At 40.7% G+C, this 11,819-nt stretch overlaps 1 protein-coding gene across 1 annotated transcript in view; it reads right to left on the reverse strand.

Moving 5' to 3' along the window:
• Positions 1-11,619, reverse strand: part of LOC127796773 (anaphase-promoting complex subunit 1) — a 99,916-nt gene extending 88,297 nt beyond the window's left edge. The window contains exons 1-3 of the mRNA XM_052329150.1: positions 11,189-11,619; positions 10,763-10,826; positions 10,231-10,315 (exon numbers count right to left, since the gene is read on the reverse strand). Of these exons, the coding sequence (XP_052185110.1) occupies positions 10,231-10,315; positions 10,763-10,826; positions 11,189-11,415 (376 nt within the window). The 5' untranslated portion in view covers positions 11,416-11,619. The remainder of the gene's footprint in view (positions 1-10,230; positions 10,316-10,762; positions 10,827-11,188) is intronic.
• Between the last annotated feature and the right edge of the window lie 200 nt (positions 11,620-11,819).

Below are 11,819 nucleotides of genomic sequence, written 5' to 3' on the forward strand. Positions count from 1 at the left end.
AACTTGTATAGTCTCTTCTTTTCCACAATCTATTTATACCTTACTGAATCATCTGTACATTTCCATTGGATAGTATCATACTTATCCAATTGAAGCCAATACTTGTTTAGGGAGTTAAAATATTGTGTAACATGAGAATCTCCTTGCTTTAGATCATCAAGCATGCTCTCTATCTCAAATAATTTAGAGGTATTCTCAATAAGTGAGTAGGTTTCCCTAGCAGCCACCCAAATCTCTTGTGCAGAGTCATAAAGAAGAAAATTCTCACCTATTTCATTTTGTCATAGAGTTGATGAGCCAAGACATCACCATATTATTTTCGGACTTCCAAGCTTTGAATCCTAGTTCTTCTTCTCCCGATTTGATTGTGGCTCTTGTTAAGTAATCATCTTTTCCCTTGCGCATATAAACATCAACACTAATTGTGACCATTGAAGATAGTTTTGACCATTTAGTTTGTGTCCCGTAATGGTGAACATGTTGTTGTTGTCAATGGTTCCAGGGTTGCTATTTGGTAGGGGAAAGATCTTGGAGGATTAGTTGCTTTTGTCGGCCATTGTGATTCACGGCAAGACTGGCAGATACGGGTAGAAGGAGACTGGATTATGCAGCGGCAAATCCCTTAGGTTTGATAACATGAAAAAATCCTGCTCTAATACCATGTAGAAAATATTTAGGAGAAAGGAAATTCACCGCTTCTTCATTCGTGCATGGGACGTATGTATATACAAAAGACATCTACCTCCTATAGAAGTCTATTCTATTTACAAGATATCTAAGTTAATTTAAAATACAAACTAGCTATCTCTATGTCACAGCTGGTCCGAGACAATGGTCGGCTTTCTAATTCCGATAGGTTAGAAAGCTTAAAACAGCGCAAGAACAGAGAGGTAGAAGGGGGAAGGATACGTTAGAAAGAGAGTTAGTGAGAGAGAGAGAGTTTGGGAGAGAGATTTCGTATTCAATTCATTCATAATCCCCCAAGATAGCCTTTGGAAGAAGATATACCCAGCCGTGGGAGATAGGTCCGCTGTAGCAAATCCTACTCCCTAATTCTGTTACAACCAACCCTTTTGTCTTTTTCCTAGCCACTATGTGTGGGGCCTAGGGCTAACAACTTCTTAACAGAAAATGACAGCATAAAATCTAACAATTACAGTAGCAAAATGAAATAACATGAAGTTACAGCAATAAGGAAATTCAGAATAGGTAAATGGAATCCTTCTCGTGACAATTCTCTCCCCCTAACAAATTTCTTGTCCTCAAGAAATCATAAGGAGGCTGGCAGCTCTCGGAAATTGCTTGAGTAAGTCGGGCAAGTATTCCCATGAATTGTTCTCAGCCGTCCCTTCCTTCCATTTCATTAACACTTGCATGAGTAGGGCTCCCTGATTGTAGATTACCCTCCTATCTAATATGGCCTCCGGTTCTTCTCTTCTATTTTCTTCTCTAGGAAGGGAGGGTAGTGTTGCCTCCACCAGCTCAGTTCCTACTACTTTCTTCAAGAGTGAGACGTGAAAAACCGAGTGAATTTGGGATTCTTCCGAAAGTTGCAATTTGTAGGCCACATTTCCCACCCTAGCCACAATAGTAAAGGGTCCAAAGTACCGGGGGCTGAGTTTTGATACTTGCCCTCGTGTAATATATTTGATATGGGAGTGTTTCAGCCTCAAGTATACCTTCTCTCCCACTGTAAACTCTCGATCGCTCCTCTTCCGATCAGCTACTTGCTTCATTCGATTTTGGGCGGATGGTAATTCTTGTTTCAGTTGTCGTAGTACCTCTCTCCTTTGCTGTAAGTATTCCTCCACTGCGGCTGCAGAGGTATGATTCCCTAAAGCTGGTAAGAGAGGTGGCTTATACCCAAAGAGAGCCTCGAAGGGTGACATTTTGAGGGAGGAGTGGTGGCTTGAATTATACCACCACTGGACTAGAGTCAGCCACCTATGCCAAGTCTTGGTTTGTAGGATACATGCACACCTTAAATAGGTTTCCAAACTTTGATGCACCCTCTCGGTTTGGCCATCCGATTGAGGGTGGTAAGCTATGGACATATTCAACTTAATTCCCAGTGCCTTCATAAGTTCTTGCCACAATAGGCTTGTAAAAATCTTATCACGATCAGAGATTATCGTTTTAGGGACCCCATGTATGGCTATCACTTGATCCAAAAAGACCCGAGCCACTTCTTTGGCGGTGTAAGGATGGGCCAGCCCTATAAAGTGGGCAAACTTGGTTAGCCGGTCTACCACTACCAAGATGCTATCCTTCCCTTTCGATCTTGGTAACCCTTCAATAAAATCCATTGAGACACTCGTCCAAGCATGTTCGGGAATTGGCGGAGGCTGCAATAGTCCCGGGTATGCGGTATTTTCATACTTGCATCTCTTGCAAATGTCACAAGCCAACACAAACTCCTTTACTTCTGTTCTCAACCTCTGCCAGTGGAATAGCTATTTTACCCGAAGGTATGTATTTTGAATTCCAGAATGTCCTCCCAATGGAGATTCATGTAGGGCGTGCAAAATTTTTCTCTTGAGGTCAACACAATCACCTACCACAATTCGGCCTTCATATCTTAGCAACCCATCCACCAAAGTATACCCTTCACATTCTTCTGATCCCACCACCACTCTTTCCAGCACTTTCTTCACTTTCTCGTCACCCTCATAGCTTTATATTACCTCAAGGCACCAATCTAGAATTACAGCAGTCATGGCTGCATTATTGCCTTCTTCATAACATCTGGATAGGGCATCTGCGGCCCTATTTTCCTTACCCTTCCGGTACTGGATTGAGTAGTCCAATCCCATCAGCTTAGCCATCCCCTTTTTCTGTAGCTGGGTTTGAAGTTTCTGTTGTAATAGGAACTTCAAACTTTCATGATAGGTTTTAATCACAAATCTACCTCCTTCTAAGTAGTGTCTCCATCTATCCACCGCCATTAAAACAGCAATGAATTCCTTCTCGTATATGCTGAGCCCTTGGTGTTTTGGGCTCAAGGCTTGGCTAAGGAAAGCCAACAGCCTCCCATTTTGCACTAAGACTGCACCAATACCAGTCCCACTTGCATCCGTCTCCAGCACAAAAGGTTTAGTGAAATCTAGCAGCCCTAGTATCGGCACCTTGCTCATGGCTTCTTTCAGCCTCTCGAAGGCTTCCTCTGCTGCAATTCCCCAGCTGAATCCTCCTTTCTTAAGCAGCTCGGTGAGAGGTTTGCTAATGGTTCCGTAGTCCTGCACAAACCGGCGGTAATAACCGATTAACCCTAGAAATCCTCTTAGAAACCTCACCGAGGTCGGTTTTGGCCAAGACATCATAGCTTCTACCTTCTTTGGATCGGTGCTCACCCCTTCCTTGGAGATAATGTGTCCCAAATACTCTACCTATCCTTGTCCAAATGCACACTTAGATTTCTTAATAAAAAGCTGATTAGATTTGAGGATGTCAAGGGTGATTTTAAGGTGAGTCAAGTGTTGATCAAAGGTAGAGTTATAGACAAGTATGTCATCAAAGAATACAAGTATAAATTTTCAAAGATATGGCTCAAAAATTCTGTTCATGAGGGATTGGAAAGTAGCTGGGGCATTGGTGAGCCCAAATGGCATCACCAAGAATTCAAAATGCCCATGGTGTGTCCTAAAAGCCGTTTTGTAGATGTCCTCGGGTTTCATCCTAATTTGATGATACCCGGAACGTAAATCCAGCTTAGAAAAGTAGCGGGCATGGTGCAGTTCATCCAAGAGGTCCTCCACCAAGGGTATAGGGAATTTATCTTTGATAGTTATGGCATTAAGCTGTCGATAGTCCACACAAAATCGCCATGAACCATCTTTCTTTTTAACTAGTAGGACGGGAGAAGCGAAAGGACTTTGGCTAGGTCGAATGGTTGCTTGTTGAAGCATCTCTCTAACCATCTTTTCAATCTCATTATTTTGGATTGGGGGATAACGACAGGACCTACTGTTGATTAGTTCTACATTTGGTTTTAGATGAATTGAGTGGTCAAACAGTCTGGCTAGGGGCAGGGATTTAGGCTCAGCAAATAGATCCTCATAACCAACCATCAATTTATTAATAATTTCTAAGTAGTGTACTTGGTCGGGGCTCCCCTGGGGTGTGCTGACGGTTAGGCCGAACTCCCCTTGCATCATTGGATCCTCTACTCCTTCGATGGCCACCATTGAAAAGAAGTGTGCCAGCTGATTCCATCTTCCTTTGAATACCTTCTATAACCTTTTTCCAGAGATCATCTGGCAGGATCCAATCTCCTTATTACCCGATAATGTCATCATCTTCCCTTCCTTCTCAAAAGATACCTCCATTTTGTTGAAATCAAAGCTGATAGGGCTTACCCCCTTTATCCAATCTACACCCAGAACCACGTCACATCCCCCCAATTGTAGCAGTCTCAAATCTGCTTCGAATTTTTCTCCCTGCATCTTCCAACAGAACCCATTGCAAGATGACCTGTTCAACACCTTTTGGCCATTGGCCACTGTAACACTCAAGGGAGGTGTTCCCGAGAGTGAACACTTCATTCGCCTGGCCGTGCTTTCATCTAGAAAGTTGTGGGTACTCCCACTGTCGATTAGGATCATGAGACCTCCTTCCGGGGCTTGTCCTTCCACTTTAATGATTTTGTTGTTAGCTACTCCCTTCAAGGCATGAATGGAAATCTCACCATTATCTTCTACCTCCATGATCTCACAATCCTCTTCCTCTGCTACTCCTTCTTCCTGTTCTTCATTTCCTTCCAATAGAAGAATCTGCCTTCTGCACTGGTGTCCAACGTGGTACTTATCCCCACAGCGGAAACACAGGCCAGCTAACCTCCTCTGCTCCCTTAATTGATCCCCAAACGGTGCCGAGCCCGAGCCCATTCCACCCCTGTTACCACTGTTAACCCTTGCTGGATCTCTACCATACCCCTTACCTCCCACATTAGAGGCTCCTGTCACCATTCCCCTGGTTTGTTGCCTCTGTTTTTTTAGTAAAGCCTCTACTGCTAGCTCTTGTAAACGAGCACTCTCCGCTGCTTGTTCTACCGTGCGAGGTCTCAACACCTTAACCATCGGTCTCAGCTCCTCGTTAAGCCCACTTAAGTAGCTAGACACAAAGTAGGTTTCTGATAGATGCGGGTTGTGCTGGAGCATGAGTGATCTTAATTCCTCAAAGCACAACTGATAGGATTCCACACTCCCATTCTATTTAAGTTTGTTGAACTCTTCTATGATATCCACCATGCTCCTTTCCCCAAACCTTTCACACAACTTCTCCGAAAATTCAGCCCAAGTATAGTCTCTTCTCCGCCTTATGCATCCTTGATACCACGCATCAACTACCTTATTAAAGTAAGCTAATGCTAGTGGCAACCTCTGTTCGTCGAGTATGTTATACCAATCGAACATTCTCTCACATTTTCGTAGCCACCATCTGGGATTCGCTCCATCAAATGTGGGAATGTCTACTCGAGGCATGGGGAATCCTGGTTGGTGGATATTACCCATGCCATTTCCTTCCCCGGGAAGTAACTCCTCCGGCTCATTCTCGGGTTCACCCTCGATTCCCACCGCATCTTGTCTATCAGCTCCTCGATTTCTTTGAAGAATCAGTTCCATTCTCTCCCTAGGAGGAAATTCAAGAGAAATACTTACTCGGTTCTGTCGTCCAAACATCAACATAAACTGCTGCATTTGAGCAGTCAGATCCTCTCGCACCCGCATTATGGAGCCTTCAAGTCTTCGTTCCAGTCCTTCCATGGAACTTTCCACCTTCCGATCCATTGTCGCAATCGCTTCGTGACTCCGATTAGCTCCTAACTCCAACTGTTCCATACGGTTATTGGTGTCGGCTAAAGTCGAGCTAAACTGTTGCACCTACGTCTCCAAGACCTTCATCCGGGATCCCTCCGCCATTGACTTAATCTTAGCTCGGCCGAGGATGGTGTCTCTGATACCAAATTATCACGGCTGGTCCAAGACAATGGTCGGCTTTCTAATTCCGATAGGTTAGAAAGCTTAAAGCAGCGCAAGAACAGAGAAGTAGAAGGGGGAAGGATACGTTAGAGAGAGAGAGAGTTAGTGAGAGAGAGAGAGAGAGAGAGAGAGAGATTCCATATTCAATTCATTCATAATCCCCCAAGATAGCCTTTAGAAGAAGATATACCCAACCGTGGGAGATAGGTCCGCTGTAGCAGATCCTACTCCCTAATTCTGTTACAACCAACCCTTTTGTCTTTTTCCTAGCCACTATGTGTGGGGCCTAGGGCTAACAACTTCTTAACAGAAAATGACAGCATAAAATCTAACAATTATAGCAGCAAAAAGAAATAACATGAAGTTACAGCAATAAGGAAAATTCAGAATAGGTAAATGGAATCTTTCTCGTGACACTCTAAATTTTAGGAATATAATTTAAACTAAATTATCCTTTATCTCTAACTTCCCTAAGATTTCGGATCCTTATCCTGCACCATTCTCGGCCTGCTAGCCTCTTGATCTCTTAATTCCAAACCATGCAAGGCATCACCCATACAGTACAAGTTGCAGTAGAGTTGAAAGATGCAAACCAAACAACACCATAACACATGGACGTGTCATGACTCATGAGTTGTGCTTGGTGCCCATGTGTGTCTTACTTGGCATGCCTTTAATTAGATCGATGCCCGTGCCAGCAACATTTATAAAGGTCGTTGGAAATGCTGCTAGTAACTTTATTACTCTTTTAGTAACATATATGTATTCAATTTTAATAATTATATATTTAAGTGATTTATTTAATTAATTTTTACAAATATATATTTAATGCAGCTTTGTGGTGGACAGATTGGACTTTCTCGGATATATTATCTCTGCAAATGGAATAGAAGTTGATCCATAGAAGACTGAAGCTATAACTAGCTGGCCTACTTCCAAAATTGTTACAGAGGTAAGAAGCTTCCATGGTTTAGCAACCTTTTACAGGAGGTTTATAAAAAATTTCAGTACCAAGCCTTACCAGATTTTGACAAACTCTTTGAAGTTAATTTGAGATGCATCAAAGATTGGAGTTGGAGCTACTGTGAGTCAGGAAGAAAGACCAGTGGCTTATTTCACTGGAAAAAGGCTGGGCAAAATTACTACACATATGACCTAGAGTTATATGCTATTGTTCAAGTATATGGAACAAATTCAAATCAGATTGTTGATCTAATAGATGTATCCAATCAGCATAGGGTCAGTGATAGCGTGGTTGCTTATGCTAAGAATTTGAAAGAGGTTCAAGAAGTTAGACAAAGGCTTGAAAATGTGAACCATCATTACAAAGCAACAGCTGATCAGCAGCATAGGAGGTATAAGGAGTATCAAGTGGGTGATTGGGTTATGACTTTCCTTAAAAAAGAAAGGCTTCCAGCACATATGTAACACAAGTTAAAGAGTATAACGATTTGGCAATGCAAAAGTCTATGCAAGTCCGGTGAAAATGCCTATGAAGTTGAGCTTCCTCAAGACCTCGATATATCATCAACTTTTTTAATGTGGCAGATCTATATCCTTTCCATGGCAATTTACAAATTGAAATGCAGGATGTTGAGTGTAAGAGTCCATCTCAAATAGTTCCTAGCAGAGAAGGAAGGATCCAGACTGTTATGCATGTGTGGGAGGTTAAGACGAGAGCGGGAAATTATTTCAGATTTCTGGTAAAATGGGCTGGCAAATCTGATTATGGATTAGCAAAAAGGATTTCATTAAAATAGATCCAGAAATGTTCCAAGCAGCCAAGTTGACAACTCGCTTGGGGGCAACTTCTTTCTAAGATGGGGGGGAATGATGCAAACCTCTACATAATTTTGATTTTCATGTGTTTTCTTTAATTGGGTGTTAGGGCTATTTTGGTCATTTTCAGCTTTTAGGGTATATTTTGGTGCAATTTTGTTGTGGGGGGTTTTTTTGTAAGACCTAGTGTTTTGTTGGGGTTCCTAAAAGATCAGTGAATTTTAGGTTTTATGGAATTTTTTCAGCATTTTGAAGACAGAAATCTCTACAGCATTTCAGCTCCAAACCAGCCAGGGTTTTGAAGATTTGGAGGCTTGGGTTTTGAGGATTCGACCCTGCAGTGCCTACCAATCCCCCCAGCACTGCCATAGGCGCAAGAGGCTAGCAATGAGCTGCTGCTACTTTGCTGTTCTAGGTCTAAAAACGTGTGATTTCAGTTGTTTCAGTGTTTTATTTGCTGTCCATTGTTTCAACACTGCATCCTTGTGTTTTTTGCTATTTTGCTGTCCCTATTTGCATCACTTGATAGGCTAGACCACAAGGACCTAGTTGGTGGGTCCGTTAAGGCACAGCAGGTAGACTGGACACAGCCATATGGGTTTGTTGGGCCGCTCCTTTGAAATTTTTGGCACAACATGACACTGTAATGAGCCTGCAAGAAACAGGCAACTATACTGTGGGTCAACCTTCAAATGAACCAGGTTATGCCATTTGACACCTCTACATATAACTTACTCTATCTAGTGGTATTAAAGGTTATGATGATGATGGAAATTGTAACTAATATGTTTCAGTCTTGTTAAAAGAAAATCTCTCTACCTCATCCCTAAGATTTAGTAACAAATATGAAAAGTGATCTTTTTGACTTATGAGTGCTCTTGATTACATTTTGTAAAACCTTTCTGAATAAAACAAAGCCAGCCATTAATGTGTTTGATTCTCTCATGAAACAAGGTAAAATTAAGATCAATATTGAGTGTTGTCCAAATTTCACTAATCAATTCCATATCAATGTTCAACTTCAAACTCTTTCAAGATATGAACTCATAAGCGGTAAGTGCTATAACTCTATATTCAGTTTGAGCACTAGACCAAGCTAACACTATCTACTTCTTATTCTTCCATGATACTAAATTATCCTTAAAAAAGGTACAAGGTGTAATAGGCATTCTATTGAGAATCTACCCACTTAGCATATGTGCATCTCTGAAATAGTGTAAAGACATTAGCTTGATAGAAATGATAATAACATTTGTAGTAAATTATAATGTAATAATCCAATTGACTAATAACATTTGTAGTAAAATATATATCCACTGTGGCAACATTCAAATAATCCAATTTCCTAACTAGTCTCGTATCAACTTCACTCATTTAATAGATAACTTTTATCTATTACAATCTTGGTATTTGGATCAATAAGCATATCAACAAGTTTGAGTCCTTATCAATAGGCTTGAATCCTAACTTCCATATCTCCAACAATAAATCAAGAACATACTTGTGCTAAAAAAGGGCAATATCAAGGCTAGACATAACCAAAATGCAAAGAAGTACTTCAAGGTCCTAGATCCTTAGTGTGAAAATTATAATGTAATGATTTCAACTAAGTTACCCCCTCGGCATCAACACCAGCAACCACAATATCATCTACTAGAATGACAACTATATTCTACCATCCTTTTGGAATTACCATAAAAAGAGAACAATAAAGACATATTTGGAAACCACTTTAATTCATGTGAGGACTGATTCAATCTAGATACCAGTCAGCACTACTCTTAAGCAATGAATCATGGACATTGCTTCCTGCAAACTTCTTTTTTAAGACCCATATACAAGAATATGTTCTTAATGGCAAGTCAATGAAGAGACCAATGAAACATCGAGTTAGAGAAATCACAAGACAAACAATTATGGGTATAGCCCTCAGCCACCAAATAAGCTTTTAACCTATCCTCTAAGCCAAGCAAGCTTTTTAACTTGAGCGAGGGTGTTTGGGTGATGGGGCCGGCAATGGCAGATAACCTTTAGAGTTAATGGTGGTAGGCAAACCCTGTTAGTGGGACACATTGGTCCATACAAGCGCTCCACGGAGATTTATTTTATCACAGCCCATGTACATGGCCATGACCCCATATGACTCTGAAACATGTTAGGAACACGAACAAACAATATCACACGACGATGAACAGCTACAAATAATTGAACAACTCCAATACCATGCTTTACCAAAAAAATTTAGATTGTTACACCAACCAACTAGGGCTAGCTGTGATTATATTTATACCAAAATAATGGGTAGAATTTACAGATACACACGTACATTATAATCCAATGTATAAATACCTCATTAACACAATTATTCAAATAAACGTCAAACGTTAGATTTGTGACATATAACTCACAAAAGGACAAGCACATAGAAGAGCTAAAAACAAAGCCAAGATTAAATATGGGTAGGTATACTTACCTGATACATTATAGATTGTTAAACTATCAATTTGTAGGACGCACAGAACAGCTTCACACATATTGCCCAGGCGAGACCAGCATGCCTGAAATTTTTGTTGAAGCTTGTGTGAAATAATTCCAATGTAACAGAATGAGAGAAAATTATAAACAAGACAATTACATAATAGACGGAAGTTCTGATCAAGGTAAGCACTCAGGTGCAGTTTATAATTAAACATTGAAACTCAGATTCAAATTCAGTCAGAAAAGTAATTTTAATAAACCAGACAGAACTCTGTAGCCATTTTTTTCTATTTTCATTTGAAAAGAACAGGGATAAAATGCTGCGATAACTATTTGATTTAAAAGACTAGAGATTCAGAGCCAAAAGTTTGGAAAAAAAAAAACACTGCTAACCACTGATTACATGGCCGTAGATTACAAATATATAATCCAATGACATAAAGGACAAAGACTTATGCCAAAAATGAAGTATCAAGAATAAGTTAACAGCATATACGTTTCTAATTGAACCTAGATTAGTTAACTACCATGATGACCGGGGAAGGTGAGGTAAATCTCTTATAAACTCGTGAGCCTGTAGTCCATATTATCCTGTAAAAAAAATATAAATAGATAATAAGCAGATGCATACATAATAATACCAACAAGTCCAGTGAAAACATACCCAAAAAGGAAAGTTAAAAGAAACGCTGGAGAAGTATGTGAAGCACGTTTTAAAGCAAAATTTAGAAATCAATACGCGTAAAATAAATGTAATATGAAAACCCTCTTTTCCTTGTACAGTCGAAAGTTGAAAAAACAAAAAAAAAGTTTACAATACGGTCTATTGGAACTCGTGAATTCGGACTGAGCAAACACGCTAGGAGCTTGAAGCCCCCTGCCTTCAAGAAATCGAATGGCCACAAACCACTAGAACGAAGGACCAATACTGGAGTCTGGAGCAAGAGAATTACCGATTCCCTCGAATGAAAAGCTCGTGATCGCCGCGGAGTTCACCGGAGGGAAACTCGTCGGAGTCGTCGGAGCCGTCTCTTTGGCGGACGATTTCGGGGTCGAAGAGTAGGTAACTGTACTTGTCGACGGGAACATTGTCGGAGGGCTTTCCGTCGAGGGCTTCGGCGACTAAGCCGAAGGGTTTGAACTCGCCGAGGACCGTGAGGCGGCGAACCCCTGATGACATGGTGGCGTGGATTCAATTGTCGTTGGAGATAGAGTCGATTGGATCGAAGGAGAAGAAAGGAATGGAAATGGAGATGAAGCAGGGGGACTGTTTATGTCTCCCGCCCTTTTTGTGTATTTGACTGTGCGTGGCCGAGAAGAGACCCTCCGTCAAACTTAAAACCCTAGTCATGATGAAGCCTTGGCTTTGTCTCCGCTTTTTTTCTGTTTTTCTCCAGCCAGGACATTGCATTTGCTGGTCTAATTGTTAAAAATATTTTTAAAAATAATAATTCTCAAAATACAACCTTTTGAACAATTTGACCACCAGGGCTTTGTTTTTTCAAAAAATTATTGTCTATAAGGGTGCTATTCGTCTGTATCTAATTAAAATTGATTTTATCGAAAAAGCTAGAACAAATAAGA

This window comes from Diospyros lotus, chromosome 3 (genome assembly GCF_014633365.1).
Source record: "Diospyros lotus cultivar Yz01 chromosome 3, ASM1463336v1, whole genome shotgun sequence".
NCBI lineage: Eukaryota > Viridiplantae > Streptophyta > Magnoliopsida > Ericales > Ebenaceae > Diospyros > Diospyros lotus.